This window comes from Sparus aurata, chromosome 6 (assembly GCF_900880675.1).
Source record: "Sparus aurata chromosome 6, fSpaAur1.1, whole genome shotgun sequence".
Classification (NCBI taxonomy): domain Eukaryota; kingdom Metazoa; phylum Chordata; class Actinopteri; order Spariformes; family Sparidae; genus Sparus; species Sparus aurata.
Window position 1 is genome coordinate 31,021,894 of NC_044192.1, and position 18,445 is coordinate 31,040,338.

At 43.2% G+C, this 18,445-nt stretch overlaps 1 protein-coding gene across 2 annotated transcripts; it reads left to right on the top strand.

The window, feature by feature from the left end:
* The first annotated feature begins 28 nt into the window (after nt 1-28).
* Nucleotides 29-11,264, top strand: LOC115582609 (3-oxoacyl-[acyl-carrier-protein] reductase 2, chloroplastic). Of its 2 annotated transcripts, none has more exons than XM_030418658.1 (11): nt 29-141; nt 1,298-1,487; nt 1,569-1,660; nt 1,758-1,990; nt 2,214-2,450; nt 2,532-2,606; nt 2,716-2,932; nt 5,055-5,263; nt 6,425-6,497; nt 8,898-9,015; nt 10,531-11,264. In XM_030418658.1, exons 1-11 carry the CDS (start codon nt 138-140, stop codon nt 10,724-10,726), a joined length of 1,644 nt encoding a protein of 547 aa, XP_030274518.1. In that variant the 5' UTR covers nt 29-137; the 3' UTR covers nt 10,727-11,264. The 2 variants fall into 2 exon arrangements, with proteins under 2 accessions (XP_030274518.1, XP_030274517.1); XM_030418657.1 differs by having other exon boundaries at nt 50-537.
* Nucleotides 11,265-18,445: the final 7,181 nt, after the last annotated feature.

Consider the following 18,445-nt stretch of genomic DNA (forward strand, 5'->3'; position numbering starts at 1 on the left):
AACACTTACAATACACAATGGACATTAGCAGGAAATCACAGGTGTAGCCAATCAAATGAAGGATGGCTCTGTCCCAGTGAGCATGCAGCCCTGACACAGACACAACTAGATGGAATGCAGCCTTTTTAGAGCTCCGGATGTGTGAGTTTTGGTGCCTTTTTAAGTTATTTTAATGGAGAGTAATCAAACAAACAAAAACGCCTGAACCTTTGCTTGAACTCCTCCAACATCTGGCGTGCCTTGTTGGCCAGACAGAAGCGAAACCCGTTCGTTTTGCCTTGGGGCATGTTGGATAACACGTGGCTCTGTCATAACGTTGTCTGTTACGGAATTTAGTAAGTTATGAAAAATCCGCGCTGTTGAATAATGCGAGATCTCGCCTGTTACGAAAGCCACCGGCCACTCCCTCCTCCCCAACGATCTGCATAGTTGCGGTGATATAACAGAAAGTTACCAGCGCGTCTGCAGGTAGCACCGCCGTGCCCGAGAGCTGCCAGCACCGACCCGCCCATAAACGCACCATGCCAGCCGAAAAAGGTAAGAGCCGCGCTTCATTCACGGTGTGGTGGGGTCATAGTAAATAAGAGCGGCTTAACTCCTGGAACCAGGACGTCCATGTGCTTATCTGTGCCTCATTTAACAGAACAACTGGCCCCGTGTGTTACCACAGACAGCCTGCCTTCACTAGCTGTCAGCGGTGCGATTTTATTTGCTGCTTTTCTTTGTATTTTGTGATAATTATGAGCATACATTTAAGTTTGGTGGACAAAGCATGCCACTGGAACGTGGGTATTTCCAATTATTTATGTAATAATTTTTTAATAATTTTTTAATTGTATTTTTTTTTCCCCACACCAAACATTTATTCAGTATATCTCATTATATAATCCATAGATGCAGCAATTGTGGTGATGATGCTGACAATGATAATTGATGATAATAATAATAAAAAAAATGCATCTTTTCAGGAACAGATGTTATAAAGTACTTCACAAAAGAAATAAAGAAACAGAAAAGCCACCAAAAAAGAGCAGGAGCGACAGACATTAAAGGCAGACCACCGGCTAAAAAACAAAGAGGCAGAAGCAAGTCAAAGTGTAGAAGCTACTTGCTCAAAAGCACAGTCTCCCTTCGCCTGGAGTGAGGAACAGATAACAGACCTTGAATCAGAGGAACTCGGAGTCCTACTTGTTTTTATTAATGTTCTGAATGTGATGACAAGGAATTTGATAATCGGCCAGCAGGCTAGAGAAAGTCGTTGAGTGCTATACACTGCTTTTTATTTTTCATCTCCCAGTTCCTGACACCCCCGTGGAAGTCCTTGTGGATCTCCTAACAAAAGCCAAGGAGATTGCTGCAGCGAGTGCTAACGTGCCTGAAGAGTTGAAATGTCACCTGCAGAGGGCGGTGGACATAGCCAGCGGCCTGGACGACTACCTGGAGAAAATGACCACGCAGGAAAGTGAACCTCTGGCAGAGCTTTATAAGTATGTCATGGCCCACCACACACAATCAAATATAACTCAAAACACTTATATGTGAGGTTAATATTTTCATTCATACTGTAGGAAAACAGTTTCCCATGACTGGGATCAGGTGCACAAGGATGGCAAAACCATGTTCAGGCTTCCCAAGGAGTGCATCACCGGCCATGTTGAAGGTTTGGACAGTGTCACGTGTTCCATTGTCAGTGTTGCCGTTAGACGTACAGATTGGCTGTATTATGATAGATTACTCTCTGAGGCGTGTTTTTGCAGGCCAGACCCTGAAGATGCTGATCCACATGAGTCAAGCTAAGAAGGTCCTGGAGATCGGAATGTTCACCGGCTACGGCGCGCTGTCCATGGCCGAGGGGCTTCCTGAGGGTGGCAGCATAGTCGCCTGCGAGTTAGAGCCATACCTCAAAGACTTCGCCCAGCCCATTTTTGACAAGTCTCCACATGGCGAGAAGATAAATGTCAGGACAGGATCTGCCATGGACACCCTGAAGGTGTGAAACCTGTCCATGTTGAAGTGAAGGGCTGTCAGAGGGGCTCAAATGCACTGTTTCGCAAGCTACTGCACTGTACAGTTATGTGTGTTTGATATTTGCCATTGTAGTTACACTTCGTTCAAGGCAAAGGTTAACACTGACTCTTGTAGTTTTGGTGTTAATAAGTTAACCAACTGCGGGGCACATGGCCAGTTTCCTAATAACTTGCTGTCCCTTCCAGGAATTGGCTGCTGCAGGCGAGCAGTTTGACATGGTCTTCATTGATGCTGATAAGAACAATTACATCAACTACTACAACTTCATTCTGGACAACAACCTGCTGAGGATGCAAGGGGTCATATGTGTAGATAACTCCCTTTTCAAGGCCAAAGTGTATCTTAAAGACACAACAGATGTCAACGGGCTGGCGCTCAGAGAATTCAACCAGTTTGTCGCTGATGATCCTCGTGTGGAGCAGGTGAGTTTCAAACCTGCTTCTACTCTGTGTGATTGTCAGGTGCAACGTTTTTGTTTTCACAGTGTTCTTCTTGTTTCAAAGGTCATTATCCCGCTAAGAGATGGCATCAGTGTTATCCGCCGGGTATCTGTGGCCTCTGACTCCACACTGACCCAGGTAGTGTTTAGTTAACCTCTTTCCTGTCAGGCCTCAGTGAGTCAGCAGTCATCGTACCATCGCTGAGGACTTTCTCTTACAAAAGCACCTCTCTCTTTGTTTGCGTCAGAGTGAAGTAACGGATGACGAAGTTTTCCGGGGGGTCAAGGGCCGCACCATCCTCGATCGGATGCGTCTTGATGGAAAGGTGGCCTATGTGACGGGCGCCGGGCAGGGCATAGGCCGAGCATTCGCTCATGCCCTGGGTGAGGCCGGTGCAAAGGTGGCCGTTGTGGACCTGGATCAAGACAAAGCCGAGGCTGTCACCAAAGAGCTCTCTCTTAAAGGTAAGCGGTGTTAAACACAGCAAATGTAGATTTGCCCGTGAAACTCTGGCTGTCTGGGGGGAAATAAAAAAGGGCAGCAGCCAGATGCAGTGTGGCACCAGCACACAGAAAGTCACGATGTGTTTATGTGACTCAGATTTAAAGTATAAACACCTCTTTAATAATAACACTGAGAACTATGAACTGCTGAACCATTTAGAGGCACTTCATCACATTTCCTCCACTAGAAGGGCACGCTAAAAAGCACTGCATCCAGTTCCCTGTCACATTGGGTCACCGTAAAGGGCACGTTATCATGTTCTATCTGCTGTAGGGGATTGTTAAGCAGCAATTTTGTGGCTTTTTTTTTTTTTTGTTAGTGTTGTTGTTGTCGTTCAACATGGGGGCATCAGGGTGAGCAATTGTCTTGCCCCTCCACCAGTATAGATATCCTCATCCTCATCCTCTAATTTCTTTCTTGGTACGAACAAAAGTGAAGTCAGCTCACAGCGTCCCAACAAGCATTAACTCTGTTTTTGACGATATTGGCATCATTTTGCGCAGGCTGGCCAGTTGAACATGTAGAAATATTCACTTGGCCTCAGTCCTCAGCTCCTATCACACCAGGCCCTGCAATGAGCCAACATTTTCAGTTTTACTGACACACAGTTGCACTAGTTTTCACATTGCTGCACAAAGTTAGGTTTTTCCATAATTGATTAATCTGCTATTTATTTCACAATGAATCGAAGGTCCTCAGTCATCCAGGTCATGGTAAATCGTAATGCTGTATCGTAGGAAGCTGGACGTGTCTGAGTTTCTTGAAGATGTTTAACCTCTCATCCAACAGGCCTCCTCAGTTCTAACTAACTGGAGGGGCGAACCAAAAAACCAAACTCCGCTCCAGTTAGTTTAAACTGAGGAAGCCTCTTAGATGAGAGGGGAAACATCTTCAAGAAACTGAAACAAAATCCAGATGCTTGCGATACAGCATTCACGATGAATTGTTCTATATAAACATTTTAAAAAATCCGAACACTCCAACACTCATTTGTTCACTTCACAGTAATGTTAGGGGATGCAAAATCAGCAAATGGTCACATTTGAAATGCTGGAAATATACAATATTTGTTTATGTTAATGAAATAATCACTCGGCAGTTAATCAATCATCAAAATAGTTGCCCTTTGCTTTTCAGTTTCAACTAATCAAATAATTGGCTAGTAGTCACAACCCTGCTCTCACCAATCACTACTTCATTTGGTGTGAATACTGCTACTTGGTCAACACATGAAGATGCATTTAATTTGGAGTATTCCAAGTGTATTTTTGTTCTTATTTAAGATGTGTTAGGGAAAATAAGCCAGTGCTAAACATTAGCTTCTTTCAAACTAATCAACAGTAATGAGAAGCTCATTTAAAAAAACAAAAACAAAAAAAAAATGTTTTTATATCAAAGGTTAGTGGATTACTACTACTTTTAAAACATAATCCTCACATCCCCCTCAACGTTGTAATTGTCACAAACTGAGTGGATTTTTGCAGATGGATTTTGTTTTTTAGGTTGAAAATGAACTTTGTAGCTGGAACAACAGCTCCGCAGGAACAGATTGTCTGTCGTTAGGGGAAATTCAGAAAGTTAAACGAAACTGTTTATACCTCAAGACTCCTGAATCAAAATGCGACAACTTTATCACTGCGTTATGTCGATCCTCATGTAGGATACCGATCGTAATTACTCGGGCGTCTTCCACCAGCAAGCTTATACGTTCAAACTGGCTTTGTGAACTTGCTTCGTGTCATGAGTTGTCAGTGAGGTCAGCTTTTGGTTGTTGACCAGCAGATGGCAGCATACTACAGCATAAGATGTACAGTGTCAGGTTATACATGTTCCCCTGAACCTCTGTATGAGGGAGGTTTGCTCACATTTCTTATTAAAGAATTAAACTCACTAAAAATAAAAAAGGACATTTTTAAAAAATAGCATTTTTCATAACTTGTTTGTTTAAAATTGTTGCACATCTCAAATCAGATTTTACATTTCAAACTTCCAAATGTTCAAGGATAAAAGTTGCTGGTACCATGCGTAATGTTCTGACATGTGCAAAGGCATTGTAACAGACTCTCGTGTCTTTTTTAACAGGTATCAACGCCATGTCAATCACAGCTGACGTCAGCAAACCAGACGACGTCCAGAGGATGACCGACCAGATCGTCTCCAAATGGGGGGAGATCCACATCGCCTGCAACAACGCCGGCATCAACATGAACTCAGCCAGTGAAGACACCAGCTTAGAGGAGTGGGATGAAACCTTTAACGTCAACCTGAGGGGGACTTTCATGTGCTGTCAGGTGTGTGTGTTTGGTCATTACTGAGACAGGTGATTTTGCTCCACTATATGGCACTGCGATACATTAGTGTGATGTGAAACAAAAAAACGCTTATATTTATGAAACTCAAGCTCAGGTTTTTTTATATGCGGAAAAATAGAAGAAAAGTAAAAGAAAAGTATTTCTACTTACTGCTATGAAAATAAGATGCTGCTCCAAACAACAGAAACACTTCCTCGTTGCTTTGACAAAAACACTTTGAAAACTTTCCACTGGAAAGAGAGTTAGACAGACAGAGAGAGAAAGAAAAGGCCTCTGAATGTTGGGAAAGAACAATTTACTAATAATTCATGGATTCTTTTAATATGAAGGTGTCTTTTGAATGTCTTTGTGAAACCTAAAGGGCTTTACAGAATCAAACTAAACTTTGATCTTAAACAAGAAAATAAAAAGCAACGTATGATAGAACAAATCAGGTAAAAATACCATATTCATTTGCTATAGATCCCATTAACTTTTGATGGGAGAGTGGTTCATATTAATCACGAGGCGAGAAGAACACAATGCAATACGTTTATAAATGATATCTGTAGATTTTCTTAACCCTCAAGAAACACTCAATCCTCTGTTTTAATCATAAAAGTTTTTAAATGATCAAATGTGGAGCTACAGTTACATAGAGGCAGTGTTGTATGACGCAGAGGTGAAGAGCTACGCCATTTTCCTCTGCAACAAATTCCACTTTGAAAATTAAAAAAATAGAGAATTTGTATACCAGTTCCAAAATATAATAATAATAATAATAATGATGTAATTCTGCCGTTAAGAAGCTCAACCCAAAGAACCGAACTGTTTCTTGATCTTCCTTCAGTAATTTATCCGTCAAAACTGGTTAGAGTATGACCTAATTACTGGTCCAACCAGCCTCAGCTTCCCTCTCGTTACTAAAATTAGTCCTAAATGATCTGCTGCTGTCAGATATCGATGTATACATGCCCTACCACCCTTTATGTGCGGCATCAAAAATCCACCCAAGTGCCCTGAATGTTGTTTAACCACTATATCTGTCTCTGAGGATAAACTACATGTTTTTGTGTTGATCCGTGCTCGGGCTTTTGGTAGCATATCAGCGCCATAATAAGGTGTTTAATGTGCCTCTTTCCCCCTGAATCCTCGCCTTAGGCGGCAGGTCGAGTGATGTTGAAGCAAGGATACGGCAAGATTATCAACACAGCCTCCATGGCCAGTCTAATAGGTGAGTGATGATTCTATTCCCCCACCTTCTCTCTGGAGCCCCTCCATGTCTGCTTTTAATCTCTCCATTTGGTGTGGAGAGTTTGGCTCGAGAGGAGGAGGAGGAGGGGGAGGAAGGGAGAGTTAAATACAGATATGTGCAGGAGTGCACATCACATGAAATAGTTGTTATCGTCGGACAGAAAGTCGTCCTATCTGACTTTGGATCATTACAAAAAGTCCATCTGCAGTTTTGGTGTTTGCGAGGACCTGAGAGTGAACCTGCACATTTAAAACCGGATTAGCCGGCTGCTTTTCCCCCTCTGCAACTTTTACCCCAGTTAAACAGTTCAATAGAGATGCATCCACCCCTGCATGCAGTAAGCAGAGCAGGAGAAAGTGTTGTGATTGCGTCTCGCAGAGGCAGTTTTGCATCATAATAAACATCCCCTCTCTGCGGAGCTGTCTGGAGGATGTGGAAGGCAACCTGAGGTCCAACTTGGGAGGGGAGGGTTCCTGTGCAGCGGCAAAACCCCGGCCTGTGCCAGCAGCCTTGTTTGAACAGCGGAAGACACTTTTAGAGTTTAGTGAGAGCCTAGTAAAAGCCTTGTAATACGCAGCGCCGGTGTAATGTTCCTCCTCCAACAGGTTCCTCCAGAGGAACAGCAACACTTCATCAGCAGTATAGTCAAATCGCCAGTAAACCGCTGTGCCATATGGGCCCCAGTCCCGACTGCAGGGGCAATCTGTAAAACAGGAGCATGCTGGTAAATAGAGGCCGGCATAAAAAAAATGATCAATTACTCACATTACGTACAGTCCTTCAGGAATTTACTTTATTGGTCTGGACATCTGTTATAATATTGTCATAATGTGTAATCAGATGGGACCTGTTCTCGCCAAGTGGAAGCCCAAAAAGCAGCCGTAAATGCCCAATTAAAATGCACAATGACAGCTTTTTGTCCATCTGCTGAATAGAACGTGTGTGTGTGTGTGTGCGTGGAGGGGGCGTTAGCAGGCGCACACACACGCAGAGTCCCATCAAGCACCATTTTTTATTTTTTTTTTTTCCCTCAATAATGGCCAGCAGCTCAAAGACTCCCAGACAGGAAATATCCAGGTTGATGTGGTCACACTCGTTTTTTTTGGCTGCACGGTGACCTTACTGAGGGATTTGCGACTCACACCTGCAGATCTCAGCTGCATAGCAATGTACATTACAACAGCCTTGCCATTCTGGGAAAGAAGAGTGCATCATTTGAACTCTGAAGAATCAGAGATGTAAAGGCGAGCCTGATAAAGAGCATGTTTTCTCCCACTTGAAATGGGCAATAAGTAGCAGGGTGAATGTTAAAGAGGGCTTTGGAGAATGCTCTCCTTCTACCTCCTTTTCCCTTCTCTGGGGATTACTGCTCTTTAAGACGGCGAAAAACATCAATGCAGGTTTATTTAAAGGATGAAGGCATTTTCTGAATGGTATTTTGGGGCCGTATCATCAGGTCTTGAGCGAGGATTAGTGCTGTTAGGCATTTTGAGCTGTGTTTCCTGTCCTGATAAGTCGGATTTCACCTTCAATCTGCGTGTAAGCCCTGGGCTCTGCTCCTCCTCGCCTGCTCCTCCGAGGTCCTAGCCTACCCCTTATCCAGCCCAGCCCAGCCCAATCTTACCTTCTCTCTGCTATCTCGCCACACTCTGCACAAAACCCACTCAAACCGCACTCACATCTACGGCGCAGTTGTCCCAGCTTTTACATGTTATTCCTTTAACTTTTCCCTCTATCCTGCACATTTCTATCCAAGCAACTTACGCGGGATGTTCCGGCCCCCTTTTTCTTTTTTTTCTTTTTTTTTTTCTCCTCAGGACCGGCCGCTGCCTCTCTGCAGCTGGCCGGTATTTATCATCCCGGTCTCACACTGAAGCCATTTGGCAGTCAGATCGGCGGGTGACGAGGTTAACTACTAAAGTTGTATGTAACTTGGAGCCTTCCTTGTGATGATTAATCAGCCGGCAGAAAATGAGCCCCTGTCCCGGCATCCCATGCAGTGTGCAGCATCTGTGATGGTCAAGGCAAACAAATGGCTCCCTGTCTTTGTTACTGAGGACAGAGCATAACTGGACATTATAAGCAATTAATTTTACATGGCTTCATCCGCAGAGTCCCCGGCAGCTAATGGAAGAGTATTTTATGTTGCATCCACAAGAAACCGCATGAGCTGCAGCATAAAATGTATGTGTTGTCAGCTTTTGTGAGAAAGGAACGGCCTTTTTTTCCCCCCCTTTTAAAGAAATGATCCATAAAAATGAAAGATTTCTCAATATTAACCCGAGAATGTCCATTATTAACGTCGCAGGAAACGTTATATTTCATTAAATGCCGTGTTGTTTCCATTTCGGGTAACTGATTGTTCTTCGTGCCCCACAGTTCCTCATCCCCAGAAGCAGCTATCCTACAACACGTCCAAGGCCGGAGTGGTCAAACTGACTCAAACTCTGGGCGCTGAGTGGATTGACAGAGGAGTACGCGTCAACTGCATCTCGCCGTAAGTCTTACCGTCCATTCTCGGCCTCCTTCCCTTTACCGCTCGGTGCCAAAACGTACCGGTCCACCTTGAGTGTTGTGAGGGACCAAGCTGCGCGAGGAAGTGGTGATTAGTGTGTTTGCTTTCATATGAGGAGCCCCATTTGAGAATGATGCACTAATTTAAGTCCTCAAACAATACATCAGCGCTTAATTAGATGACGTCTTGAGGGATGAATCAACCAAACACTTGCTCTAATTGTTCTATTCAATTAGGGAATCAAATTTGCAACCTCACTCCAACAATGGCGCCTTGTTTGTATCTATTTGTCTGTGAAGCTGAGCGTTGGAGGGGGGGGGGGAGGAAGAAAAGACGAGAACACAGGAAAGGCTGTGCATGTGTGTGGGGGGTTTCCTTGTGTGTTTGTTAAGTGGAGCATCCCTTAGCCCCAGCCATCCCTGAGCAAATCCGTCCGGTGGCACCGGGCAAGCCAGGCCCAGTCACAGCCCCAGAACAAAGCCCTCACACACGCGCCTCGCTCAGCTTTATTTATCGGCAGCTTGTTTGCTAATTTTAATTTGCAAAGAAGCAATTCTCTCTCCCCCGCGCTAACTGGGCGTCTCAATGGGCCGCTGATTTCTTTGAAGTGACAGTCGGTAAATATGCATAAAAAAGGGACACAATTAGCGCTCGCGAGGTTGACTGGAGCCTGATTCCATTGGCAACTTTAGCCGCAGCGGTGATAAGCTGCATTATCTAGAAAATTGGCTGAGGGAAAACAGTACCTCTGATTGCCAGCAAAGGTTCCAGATAACAGGGCAGCTGAAGAGAAATATAATTGAGGTGGAATATGTTAACCAAGGTGTCACACGCTCCTTGGAAGTGCTAATTTATCCAATGTTGGAATTCCATATCAAGGCACCGGGATACCTCGAACAATGATTCAGGCCTGACGGTTTTTTAGTCACTGTCACGTCGATTGTGCAGAAAGTCAGAAGTCGCCTCGTATTAGGCACGGGCGGCCGAGTTGACATATTTATTCAAATGTTAAGTCTGTGATATTTAACTGTAGAGAGCAGAGAGAACTGCATTTGTTGTGACTGAGACATTAGAAGCCAGGGCCACGCGAAACCAAGAGCGGCACCTTTTTTTTTTTTTTATGTTTTTTTTTTTATAAATTCCACCTCAACATAGTCTTATTTCAGAGCGGGAATGTGTTGCCTATCATAATAAGTGCTTAACCAAAGGCTTTGAGCAAATTATGCCAGACGTCCCCTCATACCCGGGGGGGTCCTCCTGAGACGTGCCAGTCATTTAAGTGCCACCGGTCCCACAGTAAACATCATCAGAGATGCCACGCCGTGCCCTTTCTTCAAAGGATAATTGGGTTTATTTTTGTCACCAAAGTGGTGGCTCTGAAACGACGCTGTCACTCCTGCCTCTGAGCTGTGATGCCTTCTGATTTCATTGTTTTTTTTTTTTGTCTCTCCCCCCCCTCCCCTCTTTCTCGCTCACTTTCTCCGTCTCTCTTTTCAGGGGGATTGTTGACACCCCTCTCATCCACTCGGAGAGTCTGAGGCCTCTGGTGCAGCGCTGGCTGTCAGATATCCCTGCTGGTAGACTGGCTCAAGTGACAGACCTGCAAGCTGCAGTGGTCTACTTGGCATCTGACGCCTCCGACTACATGACAGGGCATAACTTAGTCATAGAGGGTGGGCAAAGTCTGTGGTAGAGGGGGTAGATGAAGAGATGAAAACTTTTTTTTTTTGGTCTCTCCTCCTCACTCTCCCGGGATTAGTCTCTGAAATAGGTGGCATTCACATTATCTCCCTTTGACACGTTCACAGCACTGTTAGTTTAAATCTTTGCTGGTGTTTAACTTTTGGTCAGTTAACATCTGTTTCATGGTGTGATGAGATGACTGGTAGCTTTTTTTTTTTGTCCTCTGTGCGTCCCGTACAGGTTCAGTCTGCTGTCATGTGTGTTATGACTGTTCACTGACACTGAACGTTTGAGCGGACGTAAAAACACTGTAACGTGTTAAATACCGAAAAAGAGGTAAAGCAGCTGACCGTCCTCCTGTCACACAATGGAAATTTGTGAACATGCCCGAGAAAATAACTGTCCAAGAAAGTAGAGGAAAGCTGTTACTACTGTGTGCCTTCAAACAAGTCACAATGTCTGCTGTATGTTCTCTTGACATTATTTTATACATCGATGCTGTCTAAACACACAATTTTGATAAATACGGCTGATGCCACTGAAAGAAACTGTTTTTTCTCATTGTGTCTTTTGCAAAAGTCTGAGTGTACTCGAAACGTTTAGTTTATTTTTATAGCACTTTTTTTTTTTTTTTTACACAAATTCAGCTCAAGGTTCTTTAAAATAAAGTGACAGTTTTGTATGGCAATGAACAAAGGGCTGCTTCTGTACATGAGTACATGTGTTAGTGGAAAGTAACTAAGACCATCTTCTCAAGTACTGTATTTAGGCACTAGAACAATACTTTACTATTTCCATTTCTTGCTACTTTATACTACAACTATTACACATTTTCCACAAAAACATTTCTGACATGTTTAGTTGCTAGTTATTTTGCAGGCATAGCATAATAATATAAAATATTATCAACAAGATTATGTCATATTGTAGATTAAGATAAAACTTTATTGATCCCTCAAAAATTCACAAGCTGGCCTGCAGTTAAAGTATACACACTAGTTAGAACACCTTTACTGGCTTAAAGTGAAGAGCAAATGAATGAAATTCTGAAACATGTACTTTAAATTATGTTTTAATGCTAATATTTTTGCTCTTCTACTTAAGTAAAAGTACTACAGTAAACAAATACTCTGTAACGATTAAGTCATACATTAATTTTTAGTACAAGATCTAAATACTTCTCCCATTTCTTAGTACAAAGCACGAGTATGAAAAGTGCAGTACTGCCTGCATCCAAGCTTCAGTATTTGCTACATGGGTAACACTTTATAATAGATACATTTATATTTGATTAAACTACAGTTAAAAGTTGCTTCCCTGTCATCAATTAAATGCTTTATAAACCATTTATTTTTAAAGTTAAAAACTGATGTTTGCAACACTTTGAATGGTACTTTAATGGCTGATAAACACTCTAGTTTATCTATGAACACTTTTTTGATATCCATTAAAAAGTTGCAAATAACCACTAATGATTGATATAAAGTGGAACCACTTATTTGACACTGCAAGTGGCACCTAATAAAACGTCTTTCTTCTGAAATGCACATAAAGTGCCTGATGCAGAAGGACTGGTTCGGTGACAACCAGTTTACACCAGAATAGGACGCCTGCGAGTTGTACGGTGCACCTTGACTTACCACTCCCTCCGGTCCAAGACTCTTGTGTACCACATGCAGGATTACAGCCTCCCCAGTCGGCCTCTCTCCAGCTCCTCCTTGCCAAATGGTCCCCACAAGTGGCACTTGTGAGCGCCATCTTAATTGCTCCATTAACTGTTTGTGTGCTGAAAAACAATACTTAAAGGAGAGGTTAGCCGAGGACGTGACCTCAGCCGCTGCAATTATATGAAAAGTAGCGGCCAATTAGCGCTACGTGCAATGTGACACTGTTGGTGTTTATGTGAGCAACTTCAACTTCTCACTGTTAGTGACCGTTCTCTGATTTACATAATTGGGGGATTGGTCATTAATGGGAATTGCGTGTGAGAGGATCCCATTAAGATATGGAGTGAGATCTGATCATCTCCTCTGCTCTCTGCTATTTATCTCCAGCTGCATTGGCACATTAGAAATTATTGGGATTCTTATCCTCATATTTTATGGTGAAATGTTGAAGTCTGCTACAGTGTGCGTGAGCGCAAAGTCTTTCAGAACTGGTTTCATGTTAAGGCGAGTTGTCTTTTAGGGGGCCATTTCCCTGTTTTGCCACTGAGGGGCAGTATAAAGACAGGCAGCCGCAGCAGCACCGACACAAGGACACAAAGTTACAACAAGAGGTTATCACATTATTTGCTATCATCTAAAAGTAATAACAGCGAACTCTTGTCTTACGTGTGTGATAAAATAAGAACACTTCTCCAATTCTAATCTGCAAACAGCTCAACACAAGGGAGAGTCATAGAAAGCCTGAATAAATACTCATATTTTCTATTAAATGTGGTTTGACAGTGGACAGTTGCATTCCGAATGCATTAAAAATGTAATTATATCTGTCATTTTTCAAAGGGGGAGATTGGAGTAGTCATTTAAAGTGCAGAGACAATGAAGAGCAAATACGAATCAGTAACACGAGATGATAAAGGGGAGTGTCCATTAGCATCTACGGACCAAATCTTCACTGAAGACAAATAAGATTTCTGCTGTTTTTCATTTATATTTTTGGTGAAGTTGGGACACACACTGTACGTAGTTTCGACACCCACTGCAAATAATAGTGATTGTTCGCCCCCCATGTCTGCCAGAAAGGATGCAAATGAACATCTGACGTTCTTTTACCCACAGTCCTCCTGTTTCCAGCTATCATCGTCCAGCGACAGTGTCTAAACTGTTGTTTTGCCGTCGTGTTTTGCACCATATTAAACTCTTTTCGAAGCCCTCTTGGAGAGGTCCTGTTTTCCTTTACAATTGCAGCCAGAAGAGCCAAATCTATAATTTGAGCAGCAAAATGTGATATCCCCTCGTATGCCGTAGCCTGCTTCATGAGGTGTAAGTGATCTTGAATCCATTATTTATGACCCCCTTTTGCTACCATTACAGTGAAGAGTGGGACCCTGTTGTACGGAGCGCTGTTGTGCTAAACAGTTCTCCAGCAGAAAAAGGCACTTGCGCCCTCACACTGAAAATCAAGTTTGATTAATGCTCCGCTCTGTCACGGCATGCAACGTTTTACAGCAGCAGCCGTTCACAGGGAGACCCGGGTCGATGGCGAACAACACGACGGGGAGGTACGTGTTGCTGAGGAGGCTGTGTCCTGCTGACAAGAGGACCCAAGGGTTTATGGGTGACATATTAACATTTGACAATATCAATACACTTTTATTGATGGATGATAGCGTCCTGTTACCTAGCCACTCAGTGAGGTGTTTGAGGATGAAATGTTACCCCCTTATAAATTGAGCTGAGCCCCTGACGCTTTCATCAGAGGTAGGAGGACTGTGAAACAGCAAAAGGGAAATGTCAACATTTATCTTCTAATAACGGCTGGTAGTAGTGTCTGAACTTCAAATTTAATGACCCGAGAAGCTTTAATTTGACTAATCACCTGGAGGAAAATTTGATTTTCAGCCAAAAACAGAGTTGCAGTGCTTCAAAATACATGTAAAACTTGAACTTTGCTGCGTCAGGCATTACTTTTAAAAGCTAATTCATTTGAAGAACATGTCTCTAAATCCAAATGCGATTGTGCTACAATTCATGATTAGTGGAAATTTTAATTTTCATCAAAACAAAAACAATTCAAATCAAGATGATGTGACATTTGTTGGGGTCATCTGGGGGGAACAAGAATTGTGGACCAGTGCCTCTCTGCAGCACTGCAGTACTTCGTTATATTCCTCTTTTGTCACAGATTCTACCTGTGTCAAAAAAAAATGCTGATTCTTGCAGTTTGGATATTGCACTTAACCATATTGCTGTATCGAGATTTGGATTATGTTTTGATTTACTGTGCAGCCCCACTGCAAAAGATAAATACACTTGTCACTGTATTTTGCAGCTATTATGGCATTTCAGAGACCTTAAACAAAGCTTTAAAGAGCAACTAAACCCCTCAGTTTTGGATGACGTGCTCTAAGCTGGAAATTCAAAAAATGCCTTGATGATGGGCGGGGCTCCAGGAGTACTCTCCGATTCCCCCCTCCCCCCTCCCCCCTAACCGTCACCACACTACACTACCTACTCAATAATCACTATGCCTCTCTATTCGCAATTCTCTCAATCCAACCTACTCGCCACAGATTCCAGATCAGCAGGTGCTAGTTTTTATAGGAGGGGGCGGAGCTAACCGTGGTGGACCGTGACGAAAGCTGCCTCCAAAACGTCATCTGCCTCCATCTCAGCCAATAGGAAAATTCGATTGTAATAACCGGGTTTCAACCCATAGAGGGCAGTCACACTTACATTTTTACTACAAAATACGCCAAATTGAAATACTTCGACTAAAATGTCAAGAGTTGGACCAGAATCACTCAGCAACACTACTTCATACCCAAATACATTGGTTTTCAGCAGAAAAAAAGTGGTTTGGGGGTTTAGTTGCTCTTTAAAGGTGCAAAACTGTGTGTAAGAATAAGCCGACTGTTGAATTCAGCATATCGTCAGAGTATGTGCTTATTGCTGCTAACTGTAGCTCCCGTGAGCTAGCTAGCTAAGTTGGCCGTGCAGCTAGTGGCCCAATTAGCTGACTCTGCCTGAGCTTATCAGACATCACATCTTGAAGCCTTGCCTTTCCATGAACACTTCGCACTTCAAACATAAATATGCAGTGTCTGGTTAAACTTTCAAAATAAAGGCACCAAAACTACATGGGCATATGCAGAATGAGGTCGTGGTTTAGCCTCAGAACATCTTGTTCTTTAAAACACTCACCGCTGACTATTGGCTCTACACAGGATTCCAACCCTGATCTCCTGGGTTAAAGTCATGTGATTGGACCAATCCGGTTTCATAACTATTTCCTTACATGGGCTCTTTGGCTGTTTGTACTATGTAAACTCTTCGCTTCAGTCCTTACCGCCCCCTACTGGTAGTGCACCTTCATGCAAACGACAGAGCAGACAATCGGCCTGAAATTTAAGGCGATAATCAGAGATAATCTTTAGAGTTATGGGTAGACGTTTTTTATTACCTCTACACAATGCTCCCCCTGCTTCCAGTCTTTTTGCTCAACTAAGCTAACTGGCTGCTTGAACCAACTTCATATTGGGTATGCAGACAAGAGAGTGCTGTTGATCTACTCATGTAACTCTCGGCAAGAAAACAAAAAGGTGCATCTCGCACCATCGAGCGCTGTTTCATGTTGATCACAAGAGGTTGCATCAAATTAAATTAGCCTTTCGTGTTCATGCGATGCTCTGTGTGCGTGCGTGCTTGACTCGCTGAAGGCACTGGATCATTGTCTATGTTTGTTATCTCATGTGTTATTCATTGAAAAGCTGTTTTGCTGTTTGCTCTCCTCATGCTACCTGCTGACTTCACATGGGGTGACTTTAACTGGCTGCTGTGTGTACTCAGATGGATTGCCAATAAATAAAAGAGTGAAGACTTTGTCAAGCAGCAGTTTTGATCGCATTCCGTTTGAATGCCTGTGCGGTGACTCGCGCAGTCAGGTTTTATGAAGAACTTCTCACCCAAATCATGTTTCACACCCTCCTTGTTGGGCTCCCCTTTAAGTTTCTTGGCTTCAAAAACACAGGATTTTACATAATCAAATCAAGTATTTTGTAATTAAATCAAAACGTACCTACATGTTTTCTTTGGTTATTTGCGCCGGCTGCAATAACACAGATTTGTCCCGGCTGCTTTATCAGTTGCAGGATTGGACTGTGTTCTCTGTTCGTATGGGTTTGATGCTAATTCATTTACCCGACGTGATTATGATTGTTGTTTTGCAAAGATCCCTCCTGTGACATCTCAAGAGGTGTCTGAAAAACAATTCAAGTGTCCGCATCCTGTATCCACATTGTAAATGTATCAGGCTTTAATTCCACATTAATACTGAACCGGGGAAACATTGCACTCCGAGTTCTCTAATTACAATGCAGCTAATGTGTTATTTCCTCCCCATGTGGGATTACTTTCATCTTTCCCATTAAGATGCACATTTTGTTTGGATACTCAAATTACAAACCCCATATTAAATCTGACTGTGCAAAAGGCATTGATCATAGCCCCGATAGCTGCACTCCAACTTTGATTTAATTTGCACTTCCATTAATATCTATGAGACGTCCGATTGTCGTCTTGGGCATATTGATGGTATTGTAAGCCCTGCCTTCATATAATGTTCCCCAGCGGCAATGAGGAAATGTTACAGAGAATTAGGCCGAGAAGCAGGCTCAGTGGAACTGGCACTGCAGTCGGAAATTCATTACCCTAATAAATAGAGGGGAAAAAAAAGCGAGAATCTTAAGAGAAATTTCTCTCTTCCTCGCTCTCCCTCCCTCTCTCTCATCACAGACACACAAAAAAAGCCTTCACTTTGGCCTGAGAGTGGATGACTGTAACTTAGGCGCTCCTCATTATTGCTGCCCGTGCACCCAAGGGTCTGCTTGGGACCCTGAGAAGTCTTTAAAATGTGCCTGACGATTCAATAGAAAAGCAGTCACTTGCTGCCTGTCCATCACGAAGCCTTATGTCTACATACTTGGATATCTTTTGATAACGTTTGATCGTTACATTAATGAAAATGCAGCCTTAAATCTCGCTAAAGCGTCCGCGTGGAATGAGAGAAAACACAATACAGTAGTAGATTCATTGTGTGCTAGATAAGTGTCAAGCCATTCCGATTCCGTGTGTTGATTAATGAAGTGCCAAGTGGGTATATGTACTGTTGCCTTCCTTTGTTGAAGCCTTGACATGCTGTTTTCTGTGGGGAAAACACGAGTGGAGCCAGGAGACGTGAGTTATGCTGTAATTAATGCAATCATGAAGATGAAAATAGCTGTTGTTGCGACTGGAAAACGACAATGAGGAGCATGTGAACCGGGCGGCAGGAAGATTCATTGTTAGGTGACTGCGTTCAGAGACCGTGCCGTCCTCTGAGGCCCTCGCAGAGGCTCGGCAGTGTACCTTTCGGTAAGCAGCGTCTCTGAAACAAATATGTTTTACTGCGTCCCCTCACTTCCTGTAGAGCGCCGCTTTCATCCCAGACATCTTGCGAGCTGTTTCAGTGGATGGCACAATTTCCCTTTTTTGTTTTTCAAAAAGGGGGAGGGCTCCGCTTCTCTTACGATTCTGCCAGAGTGATTCATTTGCAGGTCATTAAAAAACTCGTCTTTTGAAAGCGTTAGGCTGCTCAGGTGGCGAAGCCTGTGCAGGGGAGACACGTCGTAAATAAAGGCAGCTACATTTCAAATGCCATAAATAGGGGACACCTAAGGACCTTGCATGATTGCAGACATCTAATCATTTAATTTATGCGTGTCTAAAGGAGCCCTCATTAACATTCAAGTAGCACTCATCTGTCTAGCGGGATCATTCCGAAGGCTGCATCACTCTCCGATGGAACGTATCTATTTGGGCAACACAGCATGGCTACACACTCAGCAAGCACCTTCTCACTTTCCCCCCTCAATGTCATGAGAGACACAGCATGCAACTCTCATAACTTACAGTGTGTGATTTGTGATCCAGTGATTGTGTTGCTGTTAATGCGGAGAACCTTTGACAAAGTTAAAGTCATATTCTCGAGGTCACAGTACAGTGTTGGGACTGACACTCCCGACTGT